Source organism: Protobothrops mucrosquamatus, unplaced genomic scaffold, assembly GCF_001527695.2.
Source record: "Protobothrops mucrosquamatus isolate PMUCROS unplaced genomic scaffold, P.Mucros_1.0 scaffold1555, whole genome shotgun sequence".
Classification (NCBI taxonomy): domain Eukaryota; kingdom Metazoa; phylum Chordata; class Lepidosauria; order Squamata; family Viperidae; genus Protobothrops; species Protobothrops mucrosquamatus.
Window position 1 is genome coordinate 203961 of NW_015387724.1, and position 18890 is coordinate 222850.

The window sequence follows — 18890 nt, forward strand, 5'->3', positions numbered from 1 at the left end:
ATGATGATGATGATGATGATGATGATGATGTTGGAAGGGACCTTGGAGGTCATCTAGTCCAACCTCCTGCTCAGGCAGGAAACCCTATACCATTTGAGACAAATGGCTGTCCAGTCTCTGAGAAGTGTCTGAGAATTGGACACGACTGAACAGAAGGGGCAAAATACCCTAATGGAAGGGTGTCTTATAAGGAAACCCCAGAATTTGGATGCAAAGGGTATTTGTATACGTTTGCATTGCCTTTGCATTGCTAGATAACATGAGTTTAGAGCAGGGGTAGTCAACCTTGGCTCTTTTATGACTCGTGGACTTCAATTCCCAGAATTCCTGAGCCAGCTTAGCTGGCTCAGGAATTCTGGGAGTTGAAGTCCACGAGTCATAAAAGAGCCAAGGTTGACTACCCCTGGTTTAGAGCTTAGGAGATTGTGTGAAGTCTGTCCTCTAGTGATTTTCTCTCTCTCTCTCTCTCTCTGTGTGTGTGTGTGTGCTTGTGTATCGGAGATAAGATTTGGGCTGATGGTTTCCCAAATTTAGTTTTGCTGCCTCTGTTGCTGTTTCCCCAACCCACAATCTTGGCAAGGAGCCTTGGAGTTTCCCGAGAATGAGTTATATTTATCAATGGGACTATAGATAGAAAGGACAGTCCAAAGAAAGTCAAAGTCAAAGAGGGAAAATAGAGGAGAGAGGAAAAAAATTCCCAGGGGTTGAAATGATGGGGCAAATATACAGAGGGGAAACACATGGTCTTTTGCAGAAAAGCTAACAAAAGGTTGTACATAAATGTGTTAAGTCTTCATAAAAGAGCCACTATAATTCTTTGCTCCAATTAGGGGACAGTTTTGAGATGCTTGGTGCTCTCTGAGCTTGGTGGTTTTCTTGCAGACGTTTCATTACCCAACTAGGTAACATCAACACTACATCAGTAGCACTGGTGTGATGTTACCTAGTTGGGTAATGAAACGTCTGCAAGAAAACAACCAGGCACAGAGCATCAAGGACCCACAATTCAACCCTGAAATTACAAATATTGGTCTCAGGTCTCGTAAATCCAATTGGCAATCACAGCAACACCTGTAACCCTGTAATTCAAGCTGAGGTTTGCTTAGAAATGCATAGATGGATGAATGGACAGACAGGTTGATAGATGATGGATAGAGAGAGAGTGTGGACAGAGAGAGAGAGAGAGACAGACAGACAGACCTGAGTTTATTTTTTAGAGCAGGCCTGTTATTTAATTTGATTTTACAACAGCAACTTGTGTATATTTATTGTGGTTTTTAGTATCGCCTGTTCACCGCCCTGAGTCCCGTAAGGGAGATAGGGCAGTATATAAATTTAATTAATAAATAATAAATAATAATATTTCTTTATCAAATTTAAATAGTGCCCATCTCACTGTGTAGGTGAGTCTGGGCAGTTTACAAAGAAAAGTTGCAAAACCAATGAAATACCATTAAAAACAGTTAAAAAAACAAGTTGAAGGACAGCTTAAAGGATAGAAGTGACACCCTCAAGTCACCAGCCACCCCCAGGATCGCCATGCCAGTTGTCAGAGTCCAATCTTCAAACTCTTCTGGAAGAACAGAAACGTGGGGACCGACTACACCTGGGGGCAAGATATTCCATGGGGAGGGGACAATGACAGAGAAAACTCTCTCTTCCTAACCTTCCCAGTCAAAGTTCTTATAACCAGTGGGATTCATAATATTCTTTCCCTGCCTGACTGGGTGGGATGGCTTGATGTAATAATTGAAGATGAGACGGTTCCTCCAGTAAACCTGGCCCCGTGCCATGATGGGCAATTTTGCAATTGAGGGGAGGGGGGTGGCTGTTAATCTCCAGTAAACCTGGTCCCGTGCCATGATGGGCAAGTTTGCAATTGAGGGGGGGGTTGGCTGTAAATCTCAGTTTTTAGAAGTCCACAGAGACTGCCTAGAACAGGGGTGGGGAACCTTGGCTCTTTTATGACTTGTGGACTGCTCAGGAATTCTGGGAGTTGAAGTCCACAAGTCATAAAAAGAGCCAAGGTTCCCCACCCCTGGCCTAGAATCAAATATTTCCTGTCCTTTTATCCTCCCCCCCTCTTTTTTTTTTTTTTCAAAAACGAGGAATCTCAATTGTTTCTTTCCGGGCTTTTCAGATAAGGCGATCTCGCCGGAGCACCAAGGCAGGGGTCTTCGTTCTTGAGGTGGCATTGGGTGGTCTCCCTCCACCTGTTCTTTTGGAGACAAGGAAGACTCCAGGTGAGTTGGCTGATGCTGGGGCTAGACTAGCCGGCTGCGGTGATGGCAATTAGCCAGTCTTGTGACTGGGTGGGGACATTTTGTGAACCTGACATTCCTTTTCCAAGTGCTTCAGGCTGTTTGGAAACTGGCTTAATCTGGCAGGTGTACAGTAGCTGGGAGCATTTCCCTTTTACCCCGGCAGGGCTTAGTCAAAAGCTAGTAGGAGGGTACACGTAGTCCTTGTCTTACAGCAGTTCGTTTGGTGTCCGTTCAAAATTACAAGGGCCCTGAAAAAAGTGACCTGCAACCGTTTTGTCACATTCACACGTCGTATCGCCATGGTCCTGCGATCGAAATTCAAACGCTCCGCAAACGGTTCCTATTTATGACGGTTGCAGGTCACTTGATCTCCTTTTGCGACCTTCTGACCGAGCAGATTCAATGGGGAAGCCACTTCACAATCGCGTTACTCACTTAACAACTGCAGTGATGTCCCTTAACCGTCTGTGGTAAGAAAGGTTGTAAAATGGGGCAAAAATCTGAATTTTGACCACGTGATTGTGGTGAGGCTGCAAAACCTGTAACTGGAAAATCGTCCCAAGTCCCTTTTTTCAGTTGTAGCTATGAACAGTCACTAAATGAATTTTAAGTCAAGGTCCAGTGCTTGCCATCGGCTTATGGGCTGCACTGGAACTGGTGCCCAAGAGGGTTGAAGGATTTTAAAATACGAAAAAAGCCGAATTCTGCCCTGTGTCTTAAAATTCTGGCCAAATAAGATCAAGGTTTTGGGCCTTGCTCCATCTGGGAAGTTTCTGGAGGCTGCAAAAAGGGAGGATTTTGCCTTCTTGTGAAGGGGTGGCTGTTATCTATTGTGGAGTTCACAGCAAGGTGAAATCACAGCTGCCCGTTCTTTAGCTGGTTGGTGGCCTTCAATTATTCTATTATTATGGTTCCTGGCGCAGTCCGCCAAATGTTTAGACTGGAATTTGACATTTTTGTGCACTTTATCGGGTCCTTCCCAAGGACTTCGGATGGGCAGATGTTGCTATTTAATAATATTAAGGGTATCCTTGTTAGGATTAAAGCCGTTCCAAGTACAGTAAAGCTGCTTTTGCTATTCGCGGCTGTGATTGTTATCAATGCCAATATTGTTCAAGTGGTGCTCCAGATGGTTTGGGATTGCAAACTTATCACTATGGCTACTATCTTTGCTTTCTTTTCTATTCTTGTTATAGTTATTCTGGTTAGTTGCAGAGTCAGCCAGATATTTAGAGGGACTTGGTATTTTTGTACACTTGAGAGTCCTACCCAAGGACCTGGGATAGATAGATGTTGTTGTTTAATAATACAGGTGGTCCTGGACTTAAAAACAGTTTGAAGTTACAACGGCACTGAAAAAGCGTTTTTCACACTTACAACCATTGCAGTGTCTCCAGGGTCACGTGATCAAAATCCAGACACTTGGCAACTGGCTCGTATTTATGACGGTCGCAGTGTCCCGGGGTCACGTGATCCCCTTTTGCAAGCTTCTGGCAAACAAAGTCAATGGGGGAAGCCAGATCCACTTAACATCTGTGTTCCTCCCTTAACAACTGCAGTGATTCACTTAATAAATGTAGCAAGGAAGGTTGTAAAATGGGGCAAAACTCACTTAACAAATGTTTTGGCTTAGCAACAGAAATTTTGGGCTCAGTTGTAGACTTACTCAAGGACTATTGTTGCAGCACGTAAGCTGTTCCAAGTAAAACTGCCTTTTGCAATTGACTGATGGTGATTTTTTGTCAAGGCCGTAGTGTTCAACTGTTGCTTCAGAGTCTTTACTTGGAACAGCTTACATGCTGCACCAATACCTTTAATACAGGTAGTCCTTGACCACAATTGAGCCCAAAAAAGCACCCAGGTTGCTTTTTATTATAATTATTTAATATAGCTGGTCATTCCTGTGGAATTTTCTTTATTACGCTCATGGATAATGCTCATATGCTTAAGACTAGAAGGGCTATCAGAGAAATACTTTTCGGATGGCCACAAAGGAGTTCAGCAGCAATGCTTAACCTGTCTTCAATCTTCCGTCAGAATAGAGTGGAAGGGACCTCAGAGGTCTTCTAGTCCAACCCCCTGCTCTAGCAGGAGACCCTGGGCCATTTCAGACAGGTGGCTCTCCAGTCTTTTCTTAAAAACCTCCAGTGATGAAGCCCCCACAACTTCTGAAGGCAAGTGGTTAATTGTTCTCACTGTCAGGAAGTTTCTCCTCCTTAACTCCAAGTTGCTTCTCTCCTTGTTTAGTTTCCATCCATTGTTTCTTGTCTTGCCTTGGAAAACAAATCGACTCCCTCAAATACTGGAATACTGCCATCATGTCATTCTTAATCCTTCTTTTCTCTAGACTAGCCATATCCAGCTCCTGCAACTGGTCTTCATATGTTTTAAGTCTCCAGGCCTTTAATCTTCTGAGTTGCTCTTCTCTTTTGTCATTTGGAGGTAGACTGCAGCTGAGCATGGAAGTTCCATTAGTGATCACCATGCTAATCATTGATAGTTTTGCTTACCCGGGACCGTGTAGAAAGGGTAGACTAAACAAAGGAATAAAATTATTTTTTAAAAAAAATAAACTCTCTTTGGATACCATGAAATCTGCACAGGCTGGGTAGACAGTTGTGGTTTTTTTCATCTCCTTTCAAATGGGTGGGAAATGTTGGCTTGAGGTTCTCCTGATCCAGTCCAGACTTCCCATATTGGGCTGCAGCTGATTTTTTTTCTTCAGCCCATCTGCTACGTTACTTGCTTAATGTAAGCTTAGACATCCTGGCTGGGGATGGTGGGAGTTGAGATCCAACTCATCTAGGTTGGGCAACCGTGTAATAAGCGACATGTGCGTAGATTCTAGTAAAGGGCAAAATCAGGAACCAACCATCTTTTTGCCAGATTTTACAAAATACCTTGGAATGAAACCTGGCTTTGGAGGCAGTGAGGCAAGTGGGGTATTGTTGCAATCCTAACAATATTATCCTTATTTTGGGTTATTCGCATTTCTTAGAAGTCTTCAGGGAGTGAACTTTCTGCATGAGGGAGTTGTAAATCCCTTGTGTTGCACAGGCTATCTCAGGGAGAAAGGTCATTGCTTACGGGAAGGGTGTGTATGTGTACAAACGAGCCCACAATGCTGGCTTGGGCTCTGAGGTATATCAAGATCTGTGCACCTCGCACATGTGCTTGGCGCTTGTAGACAAACACATAACTCAGTTTTCTCCCTTTGTTTTGTTTTCTGGCCTGCCTCGAGCCCTGCCTCTGATGTTGCAACCGTTGTGGGTGTGTATCTGTGTTCCTTCGCTAGCAGGGACTTTGCTGAAACACAAACAGGCCGTTCCAGGAAATGGAGCAGAGTTTGTTCACAAAGTCTTGTGACTAGACCGCCGGACGTATTCTTCTTATCTGGGCTGCGGCTGTTTGTGTCTGCCTGAGCACAAGCAGCACAGCAGTTCCTTCTTTGTGCGATCCTGGGCGACACGCTCTCAGCCACACTGTGTGAAGCCACACTTGCCCAAAACACAGCTCGTCCTTGACTTGACCACAAGGGAGCCCGATAGTTCTGTTGCTAAACGGGATAGCTGTCAAATGAGCTTTGCCACATCTTCACAATCTTCCTTTCCACCGTTGTTAGGTGAATCACTTAGCTAAAACAGTTGTAAAGTGAATCTGGCCCTCCACATTGACTTGGCTGGTCAGATGGTCACCCAAGGGCAGGGGTAGGCAACCTTGTCTCTTTTATGACTCGTGGACTTCAACTCCCAGAATTCCTGAGCCAGCCATGCTGAGGGGAAAGGGAGAGGTTTCCAAGCTGAGCCATGCTGGCTCAGGAATTCTGGGAGTTGAAGTCCATGAGTCACAAAAGAGCCTAAAGAATTAAATTGGGAGACTAAGATGGACCATTTCTGGCTTTTTTTGCCTTCATCAGTTAGCCATACCCTTTATGGGATTCGAACCTGGGCAGTTATACATACTAGTCAGTTAGTCTCCCAATTTAATTCTTTACTCTTTGTCAGAAAAAGAAATTTGGATATAAAAATATTTCGCAGTTGCGACTTGAGCCTGCTCTATGCCCCTAGTTGGGGGCGGCAAGGCAAGAGATATTGTAAAAAGAGTAAACTGCAGTATGGCAGTTGAAAAATCCTTTTCTTTGTTCTTCAACATCGCTCTTAGTTTCTGCACATTCTGGCATTTTCTTAATCCTCTCTTCTTCAAATGATCTAAGTGACTTTTCCCGTTGCAATTTCGGTCACTAAACGAATGGTTATAACTCAAGGATTACCTATACGATGCAAAACCCACATTGTCCTGGATGCGATGGAGGCTGGAATGAAATGCAGATCACACCGTTTAGTTTCTTCTTTGTTCTCCAGAGGCCACTGGAGTGGGCAGCTATATTAAATTAATTAAATTAATTACAATTAAGTTACAATTAAGGGGTTCCATTTTTGAAAAATGGCAGGAGCTTCAAATTGTGTACAAGGAGTCCATGCCTTCTGACCGTAATGGAGCCTGCTCATTACAGGTATAAAGTGTCATAAAGTGGGTCACCCACTGTGACTAACCTGATATTATGACCTTTTTTTGGTGTGGAGGTCATTAAGCAAACCCATGGTTAGTTGTAGGATGTTGTGGCCTAAAGCTGGAAATATGCCCATTTTCAGCAAAAAACCACCGTAAATCAAAGTCACGTGCCTGCTCTGGACACTGCAAACCGTTCTAAATGCGAGTCGGTTGCCAAGTGCCCCACCCGCAGTCCTGTGTCCACGGATGGAGGGTGGCAACTGTAAGAACTTCAAAACTGGGCCTAAATAATATCTTTTTCTGGGGTCCATTGTAACTTCGAATGATTGCAAACCTCAACCGTCGTAAGTTGAGGACTACCTGTAGTTAGCTCAGCCTATCTGGCTGGACTTCGCTTTAACAGACGATCCCAATCCGGCTGCTGTGGCTTTAGCTACACTAACCTAGCTTTGAGAGATGACCCCCCCATCCAGATGTGCGGGACTCTTTAATTCCCATTGTTTTCTGCCAGCATCTGGAGAGGCATCGTTTGGACTGAGTAGGCTTCCTGGGAAGGACTGATGGGGTGATTTCCCCTTCTCGTTTGGAAAAGTTGTGGGTTTGGTGGGGAAGGCAAAACTCACCACTAACTTTTTTTCCCCCTTCCTTATAACTTGATTCACGAACGCTCCTTTCTCAAGAAGCTTTTCGGTTACGTCAAAGGGCTTGTTGAAATTCTCAGAATTTTTATACCAAAGAAAACCCCTGGCAGGTTCACACAACACGCACGCACTAGGTTAAAATAGGATTGGTCGCTTCTGGTCCAATGCCAGCCCCGTTATACTGGAATATTGTGTGTTTGTTTGAGTTTAGCAAGTGGGTTTAAGGATCACAGCAAGTTGTGTGAACCCAACTCATAGGGTACGATGGTTATGAGGGATCAAGACCGGGAAGAGAAGCATTAAAGTTGTTTTTGGCTGTGGTAGTTCCATGGGTGACTTAAGGCTGGTTGAGTTTCTTTCTGACGTGCCTACCTTGCAGGCTTGTTAGGGGGAAATTGGAGTGCTTATATACCTAAGCTTTGTGAAGAAAGGCTGGATATGAAACCTAACACGTACATTTTTCTTTGAGGAATTGATAGAGAAAAAAAAGAAGCCCTGGAAAATACATAGTGGGACCCAAAGTGGTCATGATACCAATCTCTTAATCATGATATCAATCTTTTAAGCAAGGTTGGCTGGCTGGGGAATCCTGGGTGTTAAAGTCCATGCAACCTAAAAAGAGTTTTTAATTGCTCGCAGCCTCTATGGCAGTGTTTCTCAACCTTGACAATTTTAAGGCATGTGGACTTCAACTCCCAGAATTCCACAGCCAGCAATGCTGGCTGTGGAATTCTGGGAGTTGAAGTCCGCATGCCTTAAAATTGTCAAGGTTGAGAAACACTGCTCTATGGCAAGGGTGGCTGGTGAGTAGGGAACAGTGTCCACAAATCAGAGGCCAAGGCTGAGATTTCTGCTTATTTGAAGGATCATTCACAAGAAAGATACATTTCGGTTTGGAGAAGATGGATAGATTATATTCAGAATAAATATGGGACTAAAAAGTTCCATTTAGCTTATGAGTAAAGAGTATTATTATTATTAATAGTTCATTATAGTGGAATCTTTATTAGTTTTAATTATATGATATTATTATTATTTTTAGTATTAGTATTGTTTAACAATTTGGATATTGTATTGTTTAATAATTAGGATATTAATTTGTTTATGTTTTTATTATTATGTTTACTTTTAATTTGTTTATAGTTATGCTAAAGGGATAGCATTATGGATTTGGTTACTTATATAGTTGGTTAATGTTAGTTAGATTATGATTATTATATTTGTAACCCTGTATCCAGCTCTGGGAAGTGGGGGAGGGAGGGGGGGTTTAGGGTGGGTTGGTTTTGGGGTTTATATTGTAACTGTTATAAAACTTTTCAATAATAAAAAAAAAAAATCAGAGGCCAAGGCTGGAGCAGACCGTGTTGCCCCAGCCATGTTGCTCGCACTTTTACTTGGGATGGGTTGGGCTAGATGGCCTCGGAGTGACCCTGCGACTGTTTTCCTTTGGGGAATGCTGATGTGTATACGTGTGAGTGAGTGAGGGCCTCCGTGTGACCCAGTTGCTGCAGGCTTGCAGCCTCTGATGTAACAGCCTTGCAATCTCTCTCCTTCCCCTTCCTTGGTGAGTGAGTCACAACTCCGACTCACCTTTCGGTGCCTCTGTGTTGCAACCTCAGAACAAAGGACGGGCTCCTGTCGAGCAGATCTCAGCCGCCGAGGAGCTTCACCCACCCAGTGAGCGCCCCGTCCCTGTTGAAGCCCCCTTGGTTCTTCGTGCAGGGATTCCCCTCCCTCCCTCCCTTTAGCAGAGTGCTGGGCTCTGAATGGAATTGCTGTTGCCCCCGCAGGACACACAACAGAGGCGTCAGGATGAAAGAGGAGGTTGAAATCGGAACCCGGTTCATCTCCCGGTTGGTGAACCGTCACGAGAAGCTGAAGAAAGACCGAGTGGAGCGCTTCGGCGAGTGCCTGACCAAGATACTCTGCGAGCGATTCAATGAGCATTGGTATCCAGATAACCCGCTGAAAGGACAGGCGTATAGGTAAGCGAAGGTTGGGCTTTGCAGGTTCTGATCTGTTGCACGCCTTCCGGGGGCGAGCAAGCTGGTTTATCCAACACTGGGGAAAGGAGATGGAAAGTTGAGACCCGGTAGGCAACATTTCCATGCTCTGTTCCTGATGTCTGTGGAGGTTGTCCATCATCCAGGTTGTCCCAAAGGTGCTTTTCCAAAGGCAAATGGACTTTCTTGGGTTTCTGCCCCTCCCCCTGAAAATGTTTCGCTTCTCGTTCAAGAAGCTTCCTCACCGTTCAGTCAGAACTGAAGAAGCGTCTTGGGCGAGAAGCGGAACATTTTCAGAAACCAAGAAGGGCGAGTTTGCCTTTTGGAAAGCACCTTTGGGACTCGGCTGCTGATGTTCTAAACCTAGATGGCTTGAAGATGGGTGGACATCAACTCCCAGCTGGCTGGGGAATTCGCATTGTTTGCAGTGCAGCTTCCCGATGGGTCTCTAACATAGTTTGCCTCTGGCCTGCCTAAATATTCAACAGATATGGCCGAGATCCTGTGATATATATATATTTTTAAAGGATAGTTTAAAGCCGTGTTTTTCTTCCACCTTGGCACGCAGCTGAAAGTCAAGGCGACCTGAAACTCTTTTTGTTTTGTGTTGGTTTTTTGTTTTTTTTTTGGAGAGAAAACACCAAAACAACCAGCCGCCCTTTTAACTTTTGACAACATTAGATTTATTGTGCTGGCAACTTGTCAAATTGCAGCCTTGGGGGGAAATACAACTTTTGCTTATGGCAGAAACATTGGAAGACTCTCCCCTGCCTTGCAAATAATAATTTTTCTGCGATTTGCATGATGAAGTCAGGGAAGCCAAAAGCGTACAGTGGAAGGGCCTTTTTTTTTTTTTTTTTTTTAAAGGTGAACAAATCCAAATAGTAAAAAGAGTGCCAATTTTGATCCGATAATATCAGCTTCCCAAGGGGTGTTAAGTCATGCGTTTTATATACTTCAGTATCATCCTGTGTGTCCGTTTTCTCCAGAAAAGGTTGCAAACCACAACGTAAGATAGGAACGCTGGTATTTGATTTGTTTTTATCCCGCCTTTATTATTTTTATAAGTAACTCAAGGTAACAAAATATACCTAATTCTCCTCCCTCCTCCTATTTTCCTCACAGCAACAACCCTGTGAGGTGGGTTGGGCTTAGAGCAGTGTTTCTCAACCTTGGCAACTTTACGATGTGTGGACTTCAACTCCCAGAATTCTCCAGCTAGCAACGCTAGCTGGAGAATTCTGGGAGTTGAAGTCCACACATCGTAAAGTTGCCAAGGTTGAGAAACACTGGCTTAGAGAGAGGGACGGCCCCAAAGTCGCCCAGCCGGCTTTCATCCCTAAGGCTGGAACTAGAATTCACCGTCTCCTGGCCTAGTCACCACCAGACTGGCTCTCTTCTGGCCTAGTCACCACCAGACTGGCTCTCTTCTGGCCTAGTCACCACCAGACCGGCTCTCTTTATGAAGTGCGTTATTACACTTGTGTTGAAAACACCAAGAGTTATTTGGGGCCTTCAGTGAGGTTTCTCAGTTTACACTCTTCGCCAAGATGAAATGTGATTTCACGGCCTTTGTCGGTCAACAAGATTGTGGTGTGCTGAAATGGGAGGAAATGGAAGTGGTTGCTGGTTTTTTTTTTTTCTTGTTACATTTACCCTAGTTGTGACAGGAAGATGTTGAAACTTCCGTTTAGCCAAGCAGCTGTCTTCAGAGTCTGTTTGGGCTTTTTTTTTAAAAAAAAAATAAAATAAAATAAATTCCAAAAGCAGCCCCATAAGCTTCCACAAGCAGCATAGATTTTTAATAATATTTATGTCACTGCTTTCTCCCTCCAAGGCCGTTCAAGCAAAGTCTGGGATCCCCTGGCTGGCTGGGGAATTCTGGGAGTTGAAATCCACCTGTCATAAAGTAGCCAAGGTTGAAAAACATGGCCATAATCAAGATAAGGGGTTAGATACAAAATCTTAGGAGTTGGATAAGGGTGTAGTTTCGCCACATTGATCAACAGATATCAATCAGAATATAGAGCTGGAAGGGACCTTGGAGGTCTTCTAGTCCAGCCCCCTGCTCAAGCGGGAGACCCTATATCATTTCAGACAAACGGCTGTCCAGTCTCTTCTTAAAAACTTCAAGTGATGAAGCACCCACAACGTCTGAAGGTCAAGCTGTTCCACTGGTTAATTGTCCTGTTCAGGTCTGGCCTGCTTGGTTCCTTTGATCCTCTTTCTCTTTAGATTTGTGAGGGAACACACTTTATGTTGAGAAGATACAACCTAAAGTCCATCTACTGGATGGTTTTTTTTCTCCTGATCCATTGTCTCAGTTTAGAGAGGGGACCTCAGCCATTGGTGGGACTTCTTAGGGTTTCAAGCATTACAAAAGCACCCTAATCTAATTCATAAAATGAATTGTTGATGAACCTGGATAACCACCACCACTCTGGGCCTTCCCACCATAACACAATTAACACAGCTGGAAGGGACCTTGGAGGTCTTCTAGTCCAACCCCCTGCTCAAGCAGGAGACCCTGTACCATTCCAGACAGATGGCTGTCCAGTCTCTTCTTAAAAGCCTCCAACGATGGAGCACCCACAACCTCTTCTGAATAGTCTAGCCAAGATGATGGCGATGTGGATGAATTTGGGTGGTGTGATTTCAGCCCGCTTCAGGATGAGCTACGGCTACATCCATCTTTCAGGGCGTCCTGTTTCCTATTATCTTAAGAAGGAAAGGCAAAGGAGATAATGAACTTATTTTTTGCTGGAAAAGGCCAGAAAGGTGGGGAGGAGTTATAAATTATAGTTACATGATCATGGAGCTTTGCAACTGCCAAAAAGGTGAGCCTCTTGCCAAGCACCTGAAAGGCAATCATGTTGATTGTGGGTATGTGTGCAGTCGTTGGAACTCTGGAAGTGGGGTGTAAGTAACTTTAGTGGGGAGGCACGATAACGTTGAACGGTCACTAAGCACTTGGTTGTAAGTCGAGGATTACCTGTGCGTGAAATGTTAAGCCTGCTTCTTGAATCATAAGTAGTAGGAACTTGGATATTTTAAAAGTTCCCGATTAAATAGGAAAAAGAAAACTGGTGGAGATCAGCCACTCATGCTCCAGGTGTGGGTACTTCCTGTTCTGCAGCACAAGCCCACTCCTCTTCTTCCCCCCCCCCCAGCCTTTTAAGTACACTATGAAGCAACAAATGAGTGTTGTCTTTTTTTTTTTAAATGCAGTAATTTGTTTGCAGAGCCAGCTGTAAAATAACTGTATTGTACATCTCAAGGCTATTTGTGTAACTGATAGGCACAGTTTGCATACTAGTTTGACTACTTGGACGATTTATTAGCACGCAGGTCACACCACAATTTGTGTTTGCTGTGCCCCGCCTGGAACTTGTTGCAGCAGAGCGTTGCGCAGAGTAGATAGGCTCTGCTTTCATCCACATGATTTTGTGGTGTCAATGCTGCCCTTGAGCTTCCAAGCAATGGGGGGGAGTAGCAGTGTTTTGATTCCAAAATGAACTGTGTATCAGCACCTCCTCTCTTCATTGACGTGACCCTTATTTTGAAATCCCAGCTACACATTTTAGGAGCGAGTCTTAAAAGGCAGCAAAAGTTCTCGGCCCAACAAGAACAAAAGTGGAGAGCCAGATACGCCATGATAACAACAACAACAACAACAACAACAACAACAACAATAATAATAAGTAGTAGTTGTTGTTATTGGAAGGGACCTTGGAGGTCATCTAGTCCAATCCCCTGCTCAGGCAGGAAACCCTAAACCATTTCAGACAAATGGCTGTCCAGTCTCTTCTTAAAAACTTCCAGTGTTGGAGCATTCACCGCTTCTGGAGGCAGGTTGTTCCACTGGTTAATTGTTCTCACTGTCAGGAAATGCCTCCTTAGTTCTAGGTTGCTTCTCTCCTTGATTAGTTTCCATCCGGTGCTTCTTGTCCTGCCTTCAGGTGCTTTGGAGAATAGCTTGACTCCCTCTTCTTTGTGGCAGCCCCTGAGATACTGGAAGACTGCTATCATGTCCCCCCCTCGTCCTTCTCTTCATTAAACTAGACATACCCAATTCCAGCAACCGTCCCTTATATGTTGTAGCCTCCAGTCCCCTAATCATCTTTGTTGCTCTTCTCTGTACTCTTTCTAGAGTCTCAACATCATTTTTACATCGTGGTGACCAAATGTCCAGCAGTGGGATGAAAAGTTAGGGGGGGAAAAGCACTTGCTCCTGCAGATAGCCCTTGATTTACAACCATTTGTTTAGTGATTGTTCAAAGTTACAATAATACTGAAAAAAAACCCATCTTTGGGACAAGCATGACCTGGATGACTGAGCATCTCCACAGACGCTTAGCATGGGCATTTGACACCATCTGCATCAGGATTACACAAATTTGCACAGTGGTGTCATGGCACCTGTGGTATGATTGTGGCTTTATTGGCGCCATTCTCTTCTGGAAGGGTGAATTCTTTTTTTTAAAAAACCAACTGAATAAAAATGAACAATGCAAAGAATGTTTTTAAAAATCAATTTGTTTTGTGATATGGTTCTTTCCTTTCAATCTACGGTCCTGTCGCAAATCCACCTTGAAACAACCTTTTTTGAATAATAGTAATAGTAATAATAATAATAATAATAATAATAATAATAATAATAATAATAATAATAATAACAACAACAACAACAACAACAACAACAACAACAACAAAAACAACAACAACAATAACACTAGGATTTGAAGGGACCTTGGAGGTCTTCTAGTCCAACCCCCTGCTCAGGCAGGAAACCCTATATCAGGGGTCTGCAACCTTGACAACTTTAAGACTTGTGGACTTCAGCTCCCTATTACCATTTCAGACAAATGGTTGTCCAATCCCTTCTTAAAAAACTTCCAGTGTTGGAGCATTCACAACTTCTGGAGGCAGGTTGTTCCACTGGTTAATTGTTCTTTGCTTTCCTTCTTCCCAGATGCATCCGGATCAATAGGAAGCACCACATTGATGATTCCCTCCTAAAGGCGTGCACGGCCTGCGGTCTGGATTATTCAGAATTAGCATTGCCCAGGGAAATTTCCATCTGGATTGATCCTGGGGAAGTCTGCTGCAGGTCAGCATGTTGGGCTGCATCCTGTCATTTCAACTATAGCCAACAGAACAGAATAGCAGAGTTGGAAGGGACCTTGGAGGTCTTCTAGTCCAACCCCTGCATAAGCAGGAAACCCTATACCATTTCAGACAAATGACCGTTGGTCATTTTAACTCTTTTTCATCTCCAGTGATGGAGCACCCACAATTTCTGGAGGCAAGCCATTTCACTGATTGTTCTGTCTGGAAATTTCTCCTTAGTTCCAGGTTGCTTCTCTCCTTGATGAGTTTCCATCCATTGCTTCTTGTCCTGCCTTAAGCAGGAGACCCTATACCAGGGGTAGGCAACCTTGGCTCTTTTATGACTGGTGGACTTCAACTCCCAGAATTCCTGAGCCAGCGTGGCTCAGCATGGCAGCCTCTCCCTTTCCCCTTAGCATGGCTGGCTCAGGAATTCTGGGAATTGAAGTCCACAAGTCATAAAAGAGCCAAGGTTGCCTACCCCTGCCCTATACCATTCCAGACAAGTGGCTGTCCAGTTTCTTCTTAAAAGCCTCCAGTGTTGGAGCATCCACAACTTCTGGAGGCCAGCTGTTCCAGCTGTTAGGAAATTTCTCCTTAGTTCCAGGTTGCTTCTCTCCTTGATGACTTTCCATCCGTTGCTTCTTGTCCTGCCGTCAGGTGCTTTGCAGAATAGCTTTGACTCCCTCTTCTTTGCGGCAGGCCTTTGTGTTCCTCTCCTGGAGGCCTCAGAAAAGAGGTGGCTGGCTAGGATTTCTTCCTTCACCAGCCAACCAGCCAACCCCCAAATCAGAGCACCTGCTGAATTTTAGGACAATAGGCTGAACTTTCTCATCGGTTCTGCTCCTCCAGGCTTGGTGAGAATAACCAGTACTTCACGGTGAAGGAAGAGGAGAACATCAGCGGGAAGTCAACTCCAGAGCCGGAGACGTCAGATTATCACTCAGAATCCCCCTCCGAGAATTCAGAGGATGAAAGTCTGGCCAAGTTTTCTAAGACAACAAATCTGGGCAAAACTCGGCCGGCTGGGAAAAACAGTCCCAAACAGGTGAGAGACCTCAAGGACAATGCCGGGAGGTGGGAGTCTGTTGTTGTGTTGAGCTTTTAAAAAAGTTGGCTCCTTTGATTTGCTTCTGCAATCTAAAAATGGGAGGAGGGAAGATTTTGAAGTCTTTTTTTATCTCCCAGTAACAAGACATTTTCTCCACCCTTGGTTGAATGTTCAAAGGAGCTCAGGGCATTTTGCTTGCAATCCAGCTAAAAAGCAAAGTCCACCTCGTGCTGCTGTTACAACCTCTTTGTTGATAAAATGCAAATTCCTTGGAGAGAACTGAGTCCGAGGGAGGTGACCGGATTTGTGCCTCAAAGGTGGCACGTAGGCAATCCTGGGGGAAACCTGGTGAAAACATTCTGAACACTGTGGGGCTTCAATGCCACAGTTGTCAAGAACATGAGCCTGCACAAGAGCCGTGATCCAAATTGAGATTAAAAGGGGAATATTGTTTTAGTTCAAGGGTCTCCAAGACTTTTGTGGACATGTTAGTTGGGGAATTCTGGGAGTCGAAGTCTACAGGTCTTAAAAGTTGCCAAGTTTAGAGAGCACTGGTTTAGCAGGAACGTGGATCTGACTTTGGCTCACCCCGTGTTTACCTAGCTAGCTAATATTTTGATAATGAACTACTGGGAAATTCCAGAGCTTTTACACTGAACTGGAAGAAACAACTTTTGGTGGGAGTTGATGGCACTTCCACAGAAACCCTGGGAGCTGAACTCCACTCACCTTGAAGCGTGTTATCTTAATTATAATGCTAGGCTTGATTTGATTCAGGTTGTCCCAGTGTGCTGGGCAGGGCTCACTGCTTCTTTGTGAGAAGATCTGATGGGTTGTGAGTTTCCAGATCTAGCTTCAGGGTCTTGCGTTCTCCTCCTGTTAACTTCCTCTCTTTCTCTCCTTCCAGCCTACCCAGTATTTCTACGTTCCAGCCCCTCTGTGGGTCCCGTGCCCTCAAAATGTGGTCAGCTACATTCCAACCTACCAGCCATTGGCGTTCTACTACGTTGACGTCCCCTCGAAATCACCTGTGCCCAGAAAACCCAACCCGAATCTCGTGAAACGCCTTACCAAACGGGGCTCCAAAGTCTGAAGACGTGTTGAGTGGACATCTTGGTCCCTCAACATCTCAAATCCTGCCTAGAATATGGCCTTGTTTACACTGACATTGGGACCCGTGGGAAGAAAACAATTGTTTTATTCTCTTTCAGGTGGTTGAGTAACTCTTGGCTATTCTCCTCAGGTGGGGAATCACCAAGAGTTACCCTCTTCACCTTCGGAACCCCCCCCCCAAGCCAAAAAGATTGTGGGGGGGGAGGGGTGGCACTGCCTTGTTTCTATGGTGCCAAACAAGTGTAGCATTAGCATTGTATATTATTTAGCACTTCAGCGTAGTAGGGGTAAAACTGGAGACCTGGGTTTCTTCTATGTTGCACTCAGCAGGGGGAGTGGGATCTAAGAGTTAGAGCAGAAAGCGGAGGGAACGAGGATGGGAAAAGGTTTGGTTGTGGAAACTGAAAGAACCAAGAAGGGAAAGAAAAACCAGGTCAACAAGCTTCTGGGCCCAGCCAACTTTGCTTAAGGTATTTTACGGCTTCTGCAAAAGCTGGCTAATCGTGACTCAATTACGTGGGTGTGTCCTGTGATTTTTAAAAAGCATAACTAACTTTTTGCTGTTATCAGCAGGCGAGGGGATTCACTGTTGATGTTTGTTTCATTCGTTGCCCCCTTCCAGTTGCTAAATCAGGGATTCTCAAAACTGCAGATCAGGAACCTCGGGGGGTTAGGATAGACAACCTTCTTTTGTAGGGAGGGTCAAAACCTGTGGGGTTTTTTTTTTTTTTTGTTTGTTTTTTTTAGCTTGATGGGCTTTGCTCAAGCAAAGTTGAGTTCTGATACACTTCATTGACGCCTGTCACCTCTCTTTGCCTGTGGAGCATTCGGCAAGCAATGGGCCAGCGAAAGTTGAGATTACAATTCGAAAGCCACGATGAATAATTTTGAGAGGCAGTTTGGGTGAAGTGGTTATGAACGTCAGCTGGATGATCTTGGGCCAGGCACTTTCTCTCAGCCCTAGGAAAGAGGCATTGGCAAAGCCACTGCCAAAAATAAAAAGCTGCAGAGATTTCTCTGGCAGTCTTCGGAAAAAGAGGGGAAAAAAAGATTAGAAGGAAAAAAAGATTAGTAATGATTTTTACAATCCACTCTATCCCCCAATAAAATCATTTGTTTTATTCATAGTGCCTTGCAGAAATTAATTTATCCTTTTTTGGGTTCCTGGTATTGTTGAATTTGAGAATCCCCAGCTAATCCAGTTTCTGTTAATGATGAGACTAAAAAAGATTGTATTGTGAACTCTTGTTATATATTGCTCAGCTAGCCACGCCTTCGGCTTTTGAACTCTTTATTTCTACATTTCCAGATACTATGTTTGCAACTTAAGGGCTTGAAACTAAAGGGGGGGAGAGCTGATATTTTGAAAATAACCCATTTTTATACCCGAAAGCAATTTCTGTCCTTGCAAAGAGTGAGCAAGTTATATACAAGGCTGCAGAAATAATACTTACCTACCTCAAGGGATGCTGTTATAAAGAGGGATGAGTGGGAACAGATTAATTATTGTTATTATTATTATTTTAAATATTTGTAGCTTCTCTGGAAGGACTTGTTGATGGGCAAAGTATTATTAATGATAATTAATATATGTCTTGTAAATAACAATCAGGGACATTTTTTTTTTAATTTATAGAAGCAATGAAATTGTGTAAATAATATATTATACCTGCAGCTTGTTTTTATGCACCATTGATACAATGTATTTTTTTTTTGCTTTTTTTAAAATGCTTTTTCTATAAAACTTTTCAAATGAAATATTAAAAACAATAAAGGATGAATAATAAACAATGGATTGGGCTGCCAGTTTTGTGGAGTCGATTTAGGCCACAAAATTTATGACTGGTGGACTTCAACTCCCAGAATTCCTGAGCCAGCCACGCTGAGGGGAAAGGGAGAGGTTTCCAAGCTGAGCCATGCTGGCTCAGGAATTCTGGGAGTTGAAGTCCGCGAGTCATGAAGGGGCCAAGGTTGTCTACCCCTTAATTAGGCGAACCGCTGAAATGAAAAGGAAGCTCTCTTTTCAACCGCGTTTTGATGCTGAAAGTCAGGGATAAGATTACAAGCGGTCCTCGGCTTACAACCGTTCATTTAGTGACCGTTTGAATTCCACGGGACTCAGAACAGTGACGTATGACCGTTTTTCACACTCATGACCGTTGCAGCCTCCCCGTGGTCACATGATCAAAATTCAGGC

The 18890-nt window shown here is 44.0% G+C and overlaps 1 protein-coding gene across 2 annotated transcripts; it reads left to right on the forward strand.

The window, feature by feature from the left end:
- The first annotated feature begins 2193 nt into the window (after positions 1-2193).
- Positions 2194-17107, forward strand: LOC107293266 (protein BTG3-like). 2 transcript variants are annotated; one of them, XM_015822412.1, is made up of 5 exons: positions 2194-2243; positions 9208-9402; positions 14393-14530; positions 15382-15577; positions 16488-17107. In XM_015822412.1, the coding sequence occupies exons 2-5, from the start codon at positions 9230-9232 to the stop codon at positions 16671-16673; spliced, it is 693 nt and encodes a 230-aa protein (XP_015677898.1). In that variant the 5' UTR covers positions 2194-2243; positions 9208-9229; the 3' UTR covers positions 16674-17107. The 2 variants fall into 2 exon arrangements, with proteins under 2 accessions (XP_015677898.1, XP_015677897.1); XM_015822411.1 differs by lacking the exon at positions 2194-2243 and adding an exon at positions 9040-9094.
- The last annotated feature ends 1783 nt before the right edge of the window (positions 17108-18890 follow it).

Coding starts and splice junctions, on each gene's coding strand:
- LOC107293266 (XM_015822412.1), top strand. CDS start 9,230: ATGAAAGAGGAGGTTGAAATCGGAACCCGGTTCATCTCCCGGTTGGTG. Junction 9,403..14,392: donor CTGAAAGGACAGGCGTATAG/GTAAGCGAAGGT, acceptor CCTTCTTCCCAG/ATGCATCCGGATCAATAGGA. Junction 14,531..15,381: donor CCTGGGGAAGTCTGCTGCAG/GTCAGCATGTTG, acceptor CTGCTCCTCCAG/GCTTGGTGAGAATAACCAGT.